Source organism: Pleurodeles waltl, chromosome 10 (genome assembly GCF_031143425.1).
Source record: "Pleurodeles waltl isolate 20211129_DDA chromosome 10, aPleWal1.hap1.20221129, whole genome shotgun sequence".
NCBI lineage: Eukaryota > Metazoa > Chordata > Amphibia > Caudata > Salamandridae > Pleurodeles > Pleurodeles waltl.
This window is the reverse complement of record NC_090449.1, coordinates 667656571-667674796: the sequence shown is the minus strand read 5'-3', so window position 1 is coordinate 667674796 and position 18226 is coordinate 667656571. Positions and strand designations below refer to the sequence as shown.

Here is an 18226-nt window from a genome sequence, read left to right as displayed (position 1 = left end):
CCCCTTGGCTGGTAAGCGTGGGAATTGCTGGTTGAAGTGTCTCTTTCTGGCTGGAAATATCTGTCTGACAGTGTGCATCCTCCTTTATTTGACTTCTGATCCCACAGTAGCCTTTAAGATCTCCCAATTTTTGATTAGAGACCTGAAGGACAGGTGCCTGTTGAGGCCAGTTGTAGTGTGCATTTTTAATAATCTGCCATTCTATGATGCTGTTTGTTTTTCACCTTATTTTAATTGATGATCATAGCAGTACACAAATTTTGAATGGCATACTTTTATATTTTATTGTATTTTTTGACTGGATCGTTGTATAACTATTTTAGCCTTGTTTTTTGACACGTTATTTTAGCAACTAGACCTGCCATTTTACACTTTAGCCCAGTTACATTTTATTCGGCTTTGTTTTATTTTTCTAGCATACGCCACATTTGGGATGCTGTTTTAGTTTCTTTATCTAGTTGTTCTTTCGCCTAGGAAAGCATTGCATTTCTAGCAGGACATTCTTTTCACTTTGTGCTTTCCTTAAGACTGCAGCCATAGAATTGCCGGCAAATTGGTACGCTGTGTCTCCATCATTCACAAAAACATACACATCCTTATGTGAGGACATTTTCTCAGAACATCAGATGTTTTATTATAAAAACACTTCTCTGTCCCATACACAATAGAGGGAGATTCCAGCCAGATGTCAACGACTGCATGCTGATTGCCTTCGCTACAGCTGCTTGATTAGACGACCGGATCCCAGGCGTACATGGGTGGTGTTTTTCTAGACACCAGGCTTCTTTGCTCAGGTATGAGGGATGATGTCTTCCCAAGGGGGAAATATGAAGGGCGGATTAGGGCTCATCACGCTGTGCTCAAACATAGCTTAGGTAGGAACCACATACATTACACATAGTGACAGTATGGTGGGACTGTTCTTGTGTTTCTTCTTGTCACCATTTTGGCTCTTGCGTGTTTTATCATCCTAGTTATTGCAATTCATGCAATTTTATCTAAGCTGTAGTTCATTCAATAAACATTTTTTAACCATTCTCTGCCTCTGCTTGTCTTTGCAAATGTGAGACTAATGTAACTGAAAGAAAAGGACGAGATCTGATCGACCACGATTCCCCTGAGTCATTTCTGTCATGCGCTCGGTTGCCACAATCATCCCTGCTCTTGGGAAGAGATGAGGCGCTGCTAGTTAGCCAGAAAACTCAAATTAGCCCAAAATTTGGAGTGGGATTGGACTCAGTTCCCCACAATTCAGGTGATTCTGCCACCCAAATCCATTAGCCTCATTAGGATACTGAGAGCCTACAAGAAAGGATATTCTAAATATATGCAACAAATTGAATTATTTTAGGGGGGCCCCAATATCAACCCTACAAAAAGAGGACATTATGATGACTGAACAAAATGTTAGTGTTATTTTGTGTGTACTGTGCTCTCTAAACACATTATCCAATCAACATCAACAGAAGAAGTGCTCAACAAAGTTCTAGTAGGTTATGGAACCAAGCTAGATATTCAAGGTATAAAATAAATTGCGAAGAGTTAATCTGAATGGAATAAATTTACATAGTGAGTGGCTATCTTGTACATCTTGTCTGGATCCAGCCATCACAATGTTTGAGACAGAGAGCCTGACTTAGTCTGGCGGATGGGGTTACTCTGACACAAATGTGATGATATCCCATCTGCCATATTAAGATCCCATAATATCCTATGGGAATCGTAATACGGCAGACAGGATATCCGTCACCTTTGTGAAACTCGTCCACCATACTCTAAATCAGACCAAAGACTATTTCCTAACTTGAGAGCATTGGGCATTTCAAATGAAATCTTCTTGTGCCATCTATTTTTGGGAGGGTCTGAAGACAAAGTGCCTCATAGCGAGTGCCCTGGTGCTAGCCTTGTTAAGTCAGCTTTTGCCCATACTGCTGCCTCACTAACTCCAGGGGGAAAAGCTAATGGGACAACAAGTTTGACTGCAAATATCCCTCCATAAAGAGGAATTACTGGTGGTGGTGGGTAATCAGTAATCCAATCCTGAGTCCCACAGTTATTTCTCATTACTCTTTGTTAGTTCACCTGGACATTTCAGTTGCTATAAGCATCCAGAGGCTCCTGGTGATAGGGTTTAAGGAATATCATGTACGTCACCCTATTTGGATTAATGAAGCACTTTTAACCAACCCCAAAGAGTTTCACATTCACCTTTTGGTGACAAGTTAATGCAATTTACAAAAGGTCAAACATCTACACTAAGCACAATACAATTATAAACTCACTAGTACTATAAAAGTAAACTGTTTATGATGTTGTATTAAACTTCAGAGATTAAAGCAAATTACTGATTCCATTAGTGTCATTATATTGCCAACCACAATACCTGAGAAGTGAAAATATAACAATGCCATTGATGGACTGACACATACTAACCTGTAGAAAATGTTGTAGATCTAAATACCCAATTACAATCACCAACCATCATAGAATGATGCATGTTTGAGTCTTCTCTGAGATCCCACACCACTACTGAGCCATCAGCTGTTCCTGCAAATACGAGTGTTGCTTTGCCAGGACCAAAACAGCAACATTTGACCTGAAATATTCCAAAAAGAAAACTATTTAACATTGAACTGCCAAAACACATTTGTTACTTTAGTCTAGTCTTTTTGTTTCTAAAAAAAACAAAACATTTTTATTGCTTTTAGCCGCAAACCGCCCACATTTGGTCAAACGTATCATAAAAATCAGGAATAAGCATGACACTCTACAACAAGAGAGGAGAAGAAAAAAAAAAGAAACAAAGCATGACTCTGGAAATCAAAATATACAGATATACCCGACCACACAGTCCCAGAGACCCAGTCCTACCAACCCCCATGCTAATCAGACACACAGACCTGCGTGCTTCCATCCAAGGACCATGGTAGAGCCGGCCAACATACCAGCACGATCCCCCTTTATTCGGCCCAATCTTCACACACTTTGTGATATTTTGGGGGGCAGTCTCAAGAAAGGTACATGAGGGTTCTCCAAACACATGCACTGATCCAGTCCCATTGTACATTTACTAAAAGGAGGGGCCTTTGAAATTTTCCACGTTTGAACGAAGTCTCCATGAACAATGATCACGCCCAGGCAGAGCAGTGCCCTCTGGTACCTATTCACCACTAAGTCATCTGTGAGGTGGAGGAGGATCAATTTCGAGACTCTTGGAATTGAAAAACCTAGTTCCGACTCAAGTGTGCCCAGCACCCGATTCGAATGAGGCAAAAGAGGGGGACAATGCTAGAATGTGTGTATCAAATCACAATATAGAGCATCGCAGGCAAGCAGCACCCCGTTGCACTTAGCCCCATACTAAACAGGCATAATCTAGTGTAGCAAGTGCGGTTTTAAAAATCTAAGTTGAATCAAGAGGAACTGTGACGCCCTCACCGCCTCTGGGGGCAGCCAATGCATCCATCCAGTCCTCTTCCTCCAGCGGCCCAAGGTCCCGATTTCACAATGCTCCCACCATGACCACTGGATCAGGTTGTTTACGAAGTAGGGTCTGATAGATGGAGGATAAGTTATGTTCCTTGATATCAGTAAGTAGGACTTTGCTTCCAAGGGAGAGAATTCAGGTATGGCTGTGACCAATTGCAGGTATGGACCCAACACATGCCGGAAAAACTGACTGCTGAGTAATTGAAACTCAGCTTGAAGGTCTTGAAAGGACTTCAAGGACCCGTTATGGAGCATGCCACCCAGCGAGGAGATGCCTATGGTGTCCCAAGCAGAGAACACCTGGAGGGCCACAACCTGCGGAAGCAGAATCCCCGTACACAGTGGGATCCCCAAGGTAAGCCTAGCAGCCCACCCCATGGACTTTGTTGCATCTACCCAGATCTTCAGCACCACTTTTGTCATGTGTGGTAAGTTAGGTGGGATACATCCCCCTTAAAGCAAATAGGGGAGGTTGCTGAGACCCATGATCTACCCCCGTCATATAAGTTGGATCTTCAAATCCCTCAAACCATCAGTCGTTCACAATCAGAAGGTACGCAGCCCTATAGTAGAGGAGGACATCAGGAATACCCCTATCAAAGGAATGGTGGCAGCATTCATTGAGGGAGATCCGAGGGACACCCCCATTCTATAGCAAGTCACGGATCAGAGCACTGACCTCAGCAAAGAAGGTCCGGTATAGCGCAAATGGGAATTTTGGAGCTGACAGAGAAGTCTGGACAGATATGGTCTTACGGTCCAGTAGGGACAGTGGGGGAGGACCTGAACATAATATCTTTGCAGAGACAGACAAGTCAAGTAGGGGCTGAAAGCTGGAGTTCTACGACCTTCACCCATCTTCGATAACAAAGACTCCCAGGTATTAAAAACCAATTGGACGCACCTGCAGTCCAGGTGCCCAAGACATAGTCTGAGGACATGAAGAGATGGGGTATATGGAGGACTTAGTTGTGTTCATTAGAAGACCGGAGTGAAAGCCAAACACCAAAGGATCTGGAGAGCATGTTGTCCTGTCTCCTGTGGATTATCCAAAAACAGCAGGACATCATCAGCATACAGCATGGAGGGAAATCCTATCGGTGACCTCTGGGGACCACCGAAAACCGGGAAACAAGGCATCCACCAGCACTCATCTCACCAAGGGCTCTATGGCCAAAGCAAATGATAGAGGAGAAAGGGAACATCCCTGTCAAGCGCCCCTTCCTATAGGGAACCAATCAGACACTGCCCCTCCAACATGTACCCTCTCCAGGAGGTCGGTGTAGAGGATGCATACGTACCTGAACAATTAAGGGCCAAACCTAAAGTGATCTAGGAGGGTAAAGAGGTAATTTCAATTTCTCAGAATCATATGCCTTTTTAAAGTCCACCATAAGCAAAGCCTGATGTCTGGATAGTCAACCACTGAGCTCTATTGCGTTGCGAGGACGGAGTATATTAGGTTGAGTGACTCGACGGAGCACTTAAGCCTTGTCTTGTGCCGTATATAATATGTTGTGGATCTAAAATGTAGAAAATTGATGAAAGTACTAACCTAATCAATGAATGAGGTAAGTAATAAGTTGTATAGTTCATTAATTACTTTTCAGAACTGCATAAAATACATATGATTTATACCTAATTTGTTTGGGGAAGAGGTTCTTTAGAACACACTGCTTTGGTGGACTGGATCCCTTTTTCAAAGGGTTTCTTAAAAGGAGAATTCTTGCACCTTCCTTACAAATCAGGAGTTCTTTGAAATATTCTCAAGTGTGCTTTCACAAATCTCTTGGAAACAATGTAGTATTTGTCAGTGATTCGCTAGGACTCAGCTGAGAATCTTCATAGCAAAACTGCTGAAAAATGCACTACTTGGCTCATCATTTCTTTCCTTAGGGTTGGGATAAATATTACCAAAGCACCACCGGGATATTGAGGTAGTCTCTTTTGCAACAAACACTTCAAGGTAGGAATTTATACACTGCATGTTTTGGGGTCTGATTAAGATTTTAGCATTGTATCCTATTGCACTTGTAATAAGGCAGACAGAATACCTGTCACTTTTGTGATAAGAGCAACCAGTCTGCCAAACTCTAAATCAGACCTTTTTTAAAACATACTTTTTATTAGATTTTACATGTAACATATATTTCAAGTATCACAAAGATGGTTCATACAATTAAAGAGGCAGGGCTAAGAACATCTGTTCCAACATTACACGTACAGAAATGACTGTTTATATGCTGCACCTAGGCCTTCAGGCCCAAAAGTAATCATGTGTTCCAATAAGTATGTAAAACAAAGAAAACAAACAACTCCCAAAGACCTTCAAGTTACAACTTTTCAATGCCGGGTAGTATCAATTGGTATTTGAATGCCAGGAATTCCTCCTCATATGGCCACCTTTATCATATTTAGCTCTGTAGCTCCATATTCCTTGCACTGACAGCCATTAACACGTATCCTTTTGAAGAAAACCATCCACCTTCCTACTGATCCTTGCACCCTCCATCAATGTACTGGCCACATCAGCTGTGGATTACCCAGCTACTCACTTCCACAGGATCTATACCCTGATAAGCAGCTCTAAGGGCACCATTTCTATTGTCCTTTGGATTCACGCCTGTACTCTAAGTGGCCTTACAACTCATTTACCTTCTGACTTCACTATTTATGTGAATCAACAAACAGCACCCGAATGTCTTACCCTGCTGTCTGCATATGGTATTGTGGCCGCAACAGCCCATTCTTTCAAATCCTGCATCCAGCCTTCAAGTGAAGGAGTCAAAGCCGACTTTCAAGACACTGCAATTCAGCACTTACATCATCAGTGTCAAATCTACAACCCTACACTCCTATTTGCTTTTTTATGACTCAGACATGAAGCCCAGCAAGTAGAGTTGGGGTTCTTGTCCAACTCCCTTCCAAATAAATCAGAAACCACTGTAACAGTTCCCCAAAAGCTTGCAGGATTACAGAGCATTCTTTTTTTAAATGTATTTTATTAAAGTTCCAAACATGGTACAATAACAATGCCACAGGTCTATAAAAGCATGAAGGTATGCTGCAACATGTCCTTACAGGAAAACATCTGAACATAGTAATACAGTCCACAATATCACAACATGGTTTGTACCAGTCTAAGCAACCATATTAGCAATGAAATCAAACAAGTAGAATCGTGGAGTCTGCTTGTGTGGAATATGTGCAATGTTGTGTGATGTGGCAGGGTGGAGAAGGGATTAACTGTGCTAGGGGTCGTCTGGCCTGGGTGCAGTGAAGGCAGCAGGAGGAGCAGGGACTGAAAGTGCATAATAGAGGGAGGGTCCCTTGTGGATAGCAGAGGGAGGGGCAAGTTAAATGGACCTTTCGGGGAGCTTGACAATGTGAGTGTGGTGAGCAGTGGGTTCTGTGCAAGTGTCCTGTTATGACCGTACGACACATGGCTAGGAGACCCACGGCAGATGTATGAGGCTGGGCGCTATTCAGTGCAGTGTGGCTCAGGGAAGTTGTGTGATATTTTTTTACCTCTACATGTAATAGGAACGCATGCCAACACTCACCACCCGTGCATGAGTCTCCTCGCATGCGGGGCATCCTAAGGATGTTGGCCTCTGCTCTCATCCCAGTCAACAGCATAGCCAGCCAGCAGTGGAGGTGGGGTGAGGGGGGCAGGCAGGCACCTACCATGCCATCACTATCAGTCTCTTAAACAGGACAAAGGCCAGTCAACAAAACTGTGTTTGTCTTCCTTCGCCCAGGTGTGTAATCCCAGCAAACATGACTCAGGTGTTGGTGTGAGGGAGAGCTTCGCGAGTTCAGCCACTGTGACATTGACCACTTGGCAGACTGTTTGTAATATCAGACATTCCCAGAACATATGATAGAAGCCTGTACCTAGTAGGTGATACCTAGGACAGTCCAGGGTCAGGGTGGGTTACATAGGCATAATCCGCTGAGGGGAAAGATAGGCTTGGTGTACATATTTAAATTGTGTAAAGCGGAATCTGGGGTTAAGGGACACATCTTTCACCGTATGGAGTGTCAAGGACCAAGATTTGTTTGAAGTGGGTTGGGACTACAGCACGTCCAACTTGGCTTGAGCCCCCGTTGCGTGTCCCGGCAGAGGTGACGTGAGGGCTATGTATTGGATGATAATTGTGCGGCGCATGCTGTTGTTTTTTAGGTGCACATGCAATGCAGTGGACAGGGGAGGCTCAGCGTCCCTTGCGTTCCAAGTGACGTGCAACTCAAGTTGTATTGTGCTGCGTGTCAAAAATTGGCCAGCGCCTATACTTTATCTGTCTATGATGTACTGGAAGGACATGATGGAGCCCACATGGTGAAGTTCCCCCCGTTGAAAAAACATGCCTCATTCCAAGGGGCAGCAAAGTGTTGCTGTGCCACACCACAAAGGTGCAGCAGGTTCCAAATCTATATTTCCGGGGAGTATGACAGCTGAGGACCTCTACTGTGTATGGATCTGTACCAGCAGGTGTCGGCCGCAGTTATCTGGCACGTTTCCTGGAGAGGGTGGATATCTGGGTCAGATAGTTACGTGTAAATAGGCATGTTGCCAAGCACAGCACAAACCAACGCCAGTTCGGGGTATGTGGGAATATGTAGCAAGGCCATCACCACTGTAGTTGAACTGCCGCGTAATACAGCTCAAGGTTTGGCACCCCAAGACTACCTTCAGTCAACGACTGCTGCAGAGAGCTCAGCAATCCATGTAGCTCTTGGAAGAAGCCCCTGAGGATCACTACTGAAAGCACCACAAAGAAATAAAGCAGTCAGGGGAGCACCTGCATCTTGTATATCGCCACTCGTCCCATTGGGGAGAATGGTAGAGTACTCCAAAAGGCAAGGACCGAGGGATATAGTTCACTACCTTATCGAGGTTGCCCTTTTTAGTGTCCCTCTCCGAGTGGTAAATCTGAACTCCCAGATACTTGAAGGTGTCATAGCAACACTTAAATCAGGTTGCCGGGGTAGAGGTCCTATGCACAGCAGGTCGCGGTGCCAAGGGGAACACTCAGGATTTAGGTCAGTTCACATGTGTATCTTATTCTGCGCTATTTGTGAGATGGCCGCCCATATTTCTTCTAGTTGCAGGGGCTCGTCCAGCTCAGCCCACTGTAGCGTGTTCAGCCTGGCCGTTAGTGGGTAACAGAAGAAAAGGTGTATGCACTCTGGTGAAAAGGAGCAGCCGCCAGTGTACAGCCCCTGACAATACTAATGGAAGGAAGCATTTATGGGTGACTGAGATGATTATCATACCATCATCCAGTCAGAGCACCCCGATAGGTGCACATTGCTGGTCTTCCTTCAAAAGCCATGACAAAAGTCTCCCTGAGCACGCATTTGGGCCATGCACCATTTACTGTTGTTTGCCCAGAATTGCTTCGGACTCAGTCCTCTGATTGTGCAGCTGCTGAAGTTGTTCTGCTGTTGCAGTGCAGGTGACCACCCCTACCTCTAGAGGTTTCAGCTTCGGTTCAATTGATATCCGTTCAAACAGCAGATGGCGGCATATCCCCAGGAGGTGGCCAAACAATGGCCACGCATAACTACTTTGTGCGCGTCCCATTCTCAGGCTAAGGAGGGGGCAATACCCTGGTTGAGCTCGATGTATTGTGTCATGCACTGCACTAACTTCTCATGGAACGGGGGTCAGAAAGAGCCTCTGTTTTCAACCACCTGGTGGTATGGTGGAGCGACACTTGTCCCAGCGTAGGGTAACAAGAGTGGGCAATGATCCAAGTAGGTGAGTACTAGGTAATCTGGCAGAGTCAGGAGGGGACCCAGGCTTTCTGTGCAGAGGAAAATGTCAATCCTGGTGTGGACGTCATATACCGGAGAATAAAATGAGTTTTCCTGGGGTGTCAGGAGTCCGAGACGGCAGATGCAATTCAGGAGTGAAAGTGTTGTGTGGTGCAAACACGTGGTGGTATTCAAGGGAGGAGTGGACTGGTCTAAGCTAACATCTGGCACACATTAAAGTCTCCTCACCAGAGTCCTGGGCGCGGAGGGTCCTGAAAGAGAGCTGGGGGCAGGGAGTCTAGGAATCCTGGCAAGTTAGAATTGGGATTGCAGAGCACCACTAGCTCAGGGGACGCTCCATCAAGATGACCCTCTAAAATCACAAAACACCCTTGTTCATCTACCTTGTGGTTGTCTACCACACATGGGACCCTTAGTGTAAACAAGATGAGCATGCCCCAGGCAAGGCTGACATCGAAGTGCTGAACAACTGACCTCACCACTTCAGGCAAACCTTTTGCAGCTTGGCTGCTTGGAGGTGAGTTTCTTGCAGCATGGCTATGTGCACATGTCAGCAATTTAGGTGTGCGAATGTGAGATATCTTTAGCAAGTGGTGGCCATGCCTTACATGTCCCATGTCAGTATATGGTATTGAGGAGTGTGTGTGTCATGTGTGGATCCCATCACTGAAGCAGGTAATGGCATGCAGATGAACAATGTGGTACCCCATTGTGACCCATGTGGGCAGCAACCCGCCAACATCAGGAACATGCAGCAATATAAAAAGTGTCTCTCCAGCAGCCCACATAAGGAACACGAAATCAATTTGCAGACTCCAACAACACACCTGTGAATGCTTGAACAGCAGCTAGTCTGAATAGCTGCAATCCCTTCCCCCCGGGACAGTAGATACGTGCGCCCCTGTCCAGAAATCTCAACTTGGAAACTAAAACAAGCGAAAAAATAAAAGCAACCAAAAAAATCCACACTGAAGCACATGTGGGACATGGTTCAGTGGCTGGATTTAACTTACGTCTGCCAGGCCCATCATGCAAGGTTTAGTATCTGACCAAGCGATGCCAGCAGAACGTCCCGTGACATCAGGAAGTGAGCCCAGTCCCATACTACCATGTGGTGAGGAGCCCAGATAAGAGTTGAGAGTCACATTTATCAGCCAAACTTTGCGTGATTTTAGGGGCAGGCGTAGTGCACGTGGAAGAAGCACTGGAGACGCTGTTGTCCGAACCGGAATCCTGGGAGAGTTCATGGCACAGGGCTGTAATGTGCATGGTAGCCATTTCCACTGCTTGGGCTTGCTCTGCGGCCATCTGGTCCTGTGAAGTCCGTGTCCGTGCCGTCTTACATCTCCTGCATTTGGATTCCAGAGTGACACAGTCCCTGTCCGTTTGCTCATTTGTTTATGTGCCCGCAAGGCCCTTCGCTTGGAACCAGGTCCATACATCTTCAGGAGTTGAGAAGATGTGGGATGTTTTGCTATGTAGTACCTTAAGCTTCGTTGGGAACAGCAGTGTGTATCGAAGTTGCATTTCACGCAACCGTTGTTTCACCTTCATATATGAGCCCCAAAGTCGTTGGACATCAGCCCTGAAAGTCTGGATATGCAGAAATCGTAGTGTGTTCATAGCACCATGGACCTGTGGTGCCAAAAAGCTGCAATATGAGATTTCGGTCTTGGTAACTCAGGGAACAAGCAATGAGGTGGTGGGAGGTGGTTAGGGTGGAGGCGGTCGGGCCGGAATGGTGTGCACTCGTTCCACCAAGAACAGCTTGGGGACCCTGTTCTCCATCAAGGTGGATAGCAGCCAGTTCTCCAAGAAGGGCTAACCACTGGGGTGTTCAGCACGCTCCAGGAAGTCCAGAGAGTTAATGTTGCTGGGGGGTGGCTCAGGGAGGACAGAGCAGATTCTGGTACGTCCACACAATCAGCTAATATGCGGTGGTCCACCATCAGCAGGTTCACGTCAAGGGATACCGTGTCAATTGCGTCTTGGGCTTAATTTTAGTGTCCAGAATGGCATGTAGCTTTCTCAAATTGTTCCAGGTATTTGCACAGGATAAGCTCTAGGTGCTGAAGGGCGCCCATGGTGGTGTCAGCAGGTGTGGGGGCAGCCCCGTGGTATGGAACTAGGGAATCTAAGATTCCTGGTTTTCCCAGTCATGGTGGAGTGAAGTCGGGGAGCAGCGGGCAAGTTGTTCCTGTTACGAATTGTCTGGGGTAACGTGGGTTCCTGATCCCATCAGGCACGTGTGGTAAGCACCAGGGAAGCCTTGTTGCCATTTCATTCCACGAGGGAGCTCACTCGAGGAGGTAGGTGCATCTGTTTATGTAGACCAGTGCAGTGGGCAGGCCATCTGGGGCTACAGGTAGTTACCCACAGTAGGTCACACCCTGTCTGGTGCTCCGGAGGGGAGCACAACCATCAGCGGGTGGAGAGAGAACACACTTATGAAGGCAGGGGTCACAGCAGCGCTCCTTGCAAAAGGTCCCGGCAAGCGATGCTAACATCCCCCAGCAGTTCAACAAAGTGGGTGGGTGCTCAGGATATCCCGGTAGCTTCCTGGGATTATGCGGCATAGTGAGATCCTCGAAACAGCAGAGGGTGGGGGTGAAGTGCAACTCAGGTACCCCTCAGTGGACAGATGGCTGGAGATGGGTTATGGTGGTAGGGTCAGACCACCCGCAAGCGATGCGCATGGCACCCAGCAGTAAAGGCACCATGGTGGACTGCCCGTCGCAGCAAGTCCAAGGCTTTTCCAGGCCCCCGGATGTGTCAGAGAAGAGGAGGCACAATAACAGGGACATCTCAGTTGCACAATGGCCCGCAAAGCAGGCGCCCCCCCCTAGGGTAGCTCTGGGGACACAGTGGGCAAGTCACACTCGCAGGGGCACTCCCACCTGGTCACAGTTCATTTCACATGGGCAGTCTGCATGTCCCACAGGAGTCAGACTCTCTTTTGGCAGCAGAAGGCCCCGCTTCAGTCCCTCGGTGGGGGCCTGACTGCTCTATGCAACCTGGGTGCACCAACAGCCCAACAACATCTGCCAGTAGTGGCAATAATATAAATTTGGAGCTCCCGCCCCGGAGGACCATCTCATCTAACTTGTGCCCCACAAGTCCTTTCAGGGGGCCGCAGTCACTGGGGGTCTTCCCTGCAGGAGGCGTATTCCACAGCCCTCGCTGTGTTTACAGGCGCCTGCGATACTCACCGAAGGCCCTGAGTATGACCTTGGGGGCCAAAACATACCTTGCTGTAGGAACCCAGGCACTAGGCCACCAATTCTCTGCTGTGGCATGGACAGTATCAGGAAGGAATCACTCTCCACAGTGGAGCCTTCACAGGGGCTGTCTTCACCTGTATCCTCCAGCATGGAAGGCGTCTGCACCTGGGGCCAGATGTACGAAACGTTTTGCGACTCACAAACGGCAAAATTTGCCGTTTGCGAGTCGCAAAACACGTATCCCAATGCAGAAATGCATTTTGCGAGTCGTTACCGACTCGCAAAATGCATTTCAGACTCGCAAATAGGAAGGGGTGTTCCCTTCCTATTTGCGAGTCGCATTGGGATGCAATACCATTTGCGACTGCATATGCGGTCGCAAATGGCATCGCAGTTACCATCCACTTCAAGTGGATGGTAACCCAATCGCAAATTGGAAGGGGTCCCCATGGGACCCCTTCCAGTTTGTGATTGCACCCAAAAATATTTTTGTAGTGCAGCTCGTTTTCCCTTAGGGAAAACGGGCTACACTTCAAAAAAAAAAAACCTGCTTTATTGACAAGCAGGTCGCTAACATGGAGGCCTGCTGACGTCAGCAGGCCTCCATGTTAGCGAGTGCCCATACTCGCAATGGGGCCGCAATTTGCGACCCACCTCATGAATATTCATGAGGTGGGTCATTGCGACCCCATTGCGAGTTGCAGTCGGTGTCTGAGACACCGTACTGCATAGCAATTTGCGACTTGCAAATTGCGAGTCGCAGGGACTCGCAATTTGCAAGTCGCAAATTGCTTTTTTCGTACATCTGGCCCCTGGTCTCATCATGCTACTTGCTCGCACATCACTCACCCTAGCCTCCAGAACCTGCATCAGCGTCTTTACTGTGGACAGTGAGGCCCCGGTCACTGGACTGTCGGCTCACTAGTGTGGAGTAGGTCAGCCTTAACAGGGAGTCTCTGGATGTTCCTGTGGTATTTGTAGACCATCCAAGGTAGAGATTCAAGTAGACACAGCAGGATTGATTTGATGCTGGTTTATTTCCAGTTTAGTCCATAAAAGAAACTTCATCCACCACCAAGATACAGAACATCCACTCCCAGCTCCTAGTGCTTCCAAGACTCCACCATCCACATTCCGGAGAGTCCAAGAACACAAGGGAAAGCAGGGGAAGCAGTGTTCATTGCAACATTTCTCGATTTCCTCAAATTCTCAATACAAGCCATTGAATGTTCAACTTGCTTCGCAATAATTAACACTTCATCCAATGATGAATCATTCTTGGCCCATAACGCCTCTCTTACTTTGTCACATTTACATTCAAGCATGAATTGGTCTCTAATGCGCTCTTCTAGATTTTCTCCGAAATTACATGATGAAGCTAGTTTGCGTAATGTTGTCACGAAGTCTTCAATAGATTTGTCATCAGTCTGCTTACGTTTCCCAAAGTAGTAGCATTGTAAAATGATTGAAACTTTAGGTAGAAAGTGCTTGTCTAGTCTAAGTAGAGTAGATTTAAATTCATTCAGAGAGTTGTCACCTTCTGCACCATCTGACGTTGTTATTGCAGGTAAAGTTTCCAAGATTTCCTGACCTTCCGCACCAAGATAATGTTGTAAAGCAGAAGTCTTTCTTTCAGATGACAAATTGCTGCCGCAAACGGACATGTAGGTCAGGAAAACCTTTTTCCATTTTTGCTCCGGTATAGGAGGTTCTCCAGGAAGAGCAAGAAAAAATGGTGGAGGTGTAATGTTCTGCATTATATCTTCTTATTGCAGAGAAAATTGTAATACAGAAAACTGAAGTGCCAAGTAAAAGCAAATATCCAGGACAGATTAAACTGCAACAATGACGAGTGTAGAGCAGGCCAACACTGTTTCCAAATCAATAAAACAATAAAGATTACACAATGGTAGCATATAAAGAGTCAGTATAAAATTGGTCTCTTTGTTAATTTGTATGCTGAAAAAAAAAAAAAACTGCTCCTCAAGCACATACACGGTCCGTCTTCTAAGGTTAACAAGATGCTTGAGCACTTCCTTGCAACCTGAAATGTAGTAGTTGCAGTGGCAACAGTAAATATGCACAGCCCAAAACTGAGTGCACGTCAGAGCGAAGAGTTGTTGTGACATCAGTATCCAGGCAATGTTAGAAACAGCGCGCGTTTCCCGAGAGCGCGGCTGGATAGAGGAAGCACGCGTTCACGTCGCTGTGGCAACAGAACACTAACACAGCAAACGCACGCGTTTCTCGTGAGCGCCGCTGGATAGAGGAAGCACGTGTACACGTCGCTGTGGCAACAGAGCTCTAATACAGCATATGGAGCGAACGCGTCTCCAGGGACACGAGTCAAGAAAACGGTTGCCACACGGCCGTAGGAAAATCATAAACAAACACTAGACGAAAAACTGTGTGGCTCAAGAAAACGGCACAAAAAAGATATGAGCCTCATTAAACAACAAATCTTTCAGTACCTTTCCATTTTTCCTTATCGGTAGAGACTGAATAAATTAAAGTGTTGAAGTTTCCAAAGATAAAAGTCTCAGAGGTCTTGAAATTCAGGGTATCCCATCCTCGTCGCCAAAAAGTGTGGTATTTGTAGACCATCCAAGGTAGAGATTCAAGTAGACACAGCAGGATTGATTTGATGCTGGTTTATTTCCAGTTTAGTCCATAAAAGAAACTTCATCCACCACCAAGATACAGAGCATCCACTCCCAGCTCCCAGTGCTTCCAAGACTCCACCATCCACATTCCGGAGAGTCCAAGAACACAAGGAAAAGCAGGGGAAGCATTGGGAGAAACCAACTAAGAGAAAGATATAACTAAAAGGAACACAATACAGATAAAAGGAACAAGTCTGTAATAAACTCAATAAAGAAATAGTGTAACACACCACACTACCCCTTAATGCAGCACAGCTCTGCCACTGGGCCCTTGTGCCAGGCGGGTACTGCAGGTCCCACAGGCCCGCACACGGGCCTTGTTCCGTGCCCTGTGATGCGAGCTTCCTCTCCGGTTTCGAAGCTGCTGGGTTGTAGTACTCCCCAACAGGGAGTGCTCAGATGGTGTACCACTGCAGCAGGTTGGGAGCCATAGATGGAGCAGGATGGTATGTGGGCCCAGCACGGAGCCCCCTTACAGGGCATCTGATGTGGCTGCATCTTGGCCACGCCCGTATCACAGGGCATTACTATTCCATATAATGGAAGTGTGCATCTTGCTGCCCACATCTGGGACACTGGGAGTTTGCCCAACTGTACAGACGCCCAAGGTGAAATGTAAGCCTGATGAAGACAGTTACACTGCGTAAACTTCAGTTTGTGATTCCAGCAGACTTATTTATTAGCCTCTACCCATTGTTTATCCATCAGCTCTGTTTATGTAGTCTGTCTATCTATCCCGAACCTCTGTGCCCTTGTGTGAGTGTTTGCCTGCAGAGCATTGTATAGGGATTTCACAGCCTTTTGCTGCATACGCGTTTCAGTAAAGAATGCAACATCTCTATAGTGACGGGCTCATGTTGACCCCATGTAGTGAGTGCCTCTATGTGTTACTGCATTATGACTTAGGAACTGATCCTGTCCCAACCTAACTTTTTCCATAATCTCTTACCTCCCGTAAGTCCAGGATTGGCCGCCATCGGCTAGACTTTTTTCGAATGAGAAAGAAACGGGAGTAAAAACCTTTTCCCTTCTGGGAATGCAGAACAGGCTCTATAGCCCCTTTCTTCAGCATGGTTGCTACCTCCAGGTGGAGTAGATGCAGGTGTTTTTGACAAACCTGGGATGGAGGCATTGAAGGGGGAATCTGGGTGAATTCCAACAGGTGTCCGAAGCGGATGACATCCAGCACCCACTTGTCTTTGGTTATTTGTTGCCAGCATTGGATATTATGTTTCAGAATTCCATGATAAACTGTAGGAGGAGAGTGAATAGGACGTGTCGTTATACAGTCATTGTCTATGCGTGGATTCTTTAGATTGATGCCCCTGTGTTCTTGTGGTAGGGCCTGGTATATGCTGCGGGAGGTGGTTGCATCGGCTGGTACTGTGTTCTAGCAGGTTGAAACGTGGAGGAATAGGCTGGGTACCTATATTGAAGGTATCCATCACGAAAGGAAAGCCAACCTCTGCCCCTAGCACCCCGAAAGGACACTTTCCTATATTGCAGAGTGCCCAGGGATTTTGTTGTTTCCGTATCTGCCTTGATGGCTTGAAGGGCATCGTCGACGTGCTTGCCAAATAGAGCTTCCCTGTTGTATGGAAGATCTAGGATTTTAGTTTGCACTTCTGGCCGAAAGTTGGTGGCTTTGAGGCAACCTTGACGCCTCAACACCTCTGAACCTGCGAGTAGTCTGAAGCCTATTGCAGCTATATCCAGCGCACAATCGATGATCTCTGCTGAAGATCGCTGGCCCTCTACCAGAACTTTCCTAGCTTCTGCTTAGGAGGTGTCTTTAAGCTCTTCTAATGAATGGGAGAAATCTGACCAGAGCTGTCGATCGTATCTGCTTAGCGAAGCAAGGGAGTTGGCCGCCTTTACCACATAGCGGACATGGAGGAGAAACGCTTGCCGATGTTATTTAAGCGCCTCCTTTCTTTATCTGGCGGTGATGTCAATGGCGTAGAGGGGTTCCTGGAGCGACGTTGGGCGGCTTGTAATATTACGGAGTCCAGCTTCAGATATCCTGAGAGGCAAGCCGGAGCATCCTCCGGTGGCTTAAATTTCTTATACAATCTCGGAAGAACCAAAGGGACCGTTGCTGGATTCTCCATAATTTTTTAGGCCCTGGCTCCAAACATGGTCTATGATGGGTATAGCTCTGACCATTTTCCTGTGGGGCTCTTTAAAGTCATATAGGAAGCAGTCCTGCTGAGTTGCAGGCATTGGAAGATCGAACCGCATAGCGGCACGCTCAAGCAGGTTATGGAAGCCACCTATATCCTCAGGTGGAGACTCAATCATGGGTGCTGTAGACGAAGCAGGAGGCCGTATAATATAGTCATCCCACTCATCATTATCAGGCTGTATCTCACCTTCCTCCGCATCCTCATTGGAGGATACCTGATGTCTTGGTGTGAAAAGAACAGACTGCTGTGACCTTGGCTGAGGTACATGATGCGGCTGCTGCAAGAGAGGGGTTGCTGGCGGAGGCAGAAGTATCGGCTGTCGCACCGACGAAGGCTTAGCTGGAAAACGTTCCTCATAATCCGCCAACATTGCTTGCAAGTCAGAAACAAGCCCAGGGGGAAGACCAGCCAGTGGTGGCTGCTGATAATAACCTTGGGTGTAGTATGAAGCCTCATCATCATCATCGTATTCTTGACACTTAACCCGTAACTGTGAAGTGCTGCTGCCCACTCCAAAAATACCCTCCTCCGAGTCATCTTCATCCAAGAGATGCGAAGGTAAAAGGCTGAAAACCTTGCTAGGAGATGTAACTGAGGGCGTTAAGTGATACTTTTTAGCCCTTTTTTGAGCATCCTGGTCTCCTGACGACAACAGAGGCAATGAACATGGCCTCTGAACCTTTACTGCAGTCTTCGTCGACGAGAGGTGTGCCGATTGTCAACGACGGTGGGAACGTCGACGGCAGAGACGTCATCGAGGGTTGGAGTATGGTTGATGGTTGGTGTGTCGTCGGCGATGCCGTTGATGGCTGTTGTTATGTCAACTAAGCCGTCGTCAGTGGAAGCAGCGTCGACGAGGCCGTCGACAGCGGGAATGCCGTCG

The 18226-nt window shown here is 46.9% G+C and overlaps 1 protein-coding gene across 2 annotated transcripts in view; it reads right to left on the bottom strand.

The window, feature by feature from the left end:
- The window catches only part of DYNC2I1 (dynein 2 intermediate chain 1), a 436420-nt gene that overhangs the window by 158094 nt on the left and 260100 nt on the right, over positions 1-18226 (bottom strand). For both annotated transcript variants that reach the window (XM_069211167.1, XM_069211168.1), the window contains one exon: positions 2434-2596. In XM_069211167.1, the coding sequence (XP_069067268.1) occupies positions 2434-2596 (163 nt within the window). The remainder of the gene's footprint in view (positions 1-2433; positions 2597-18226) is intronic.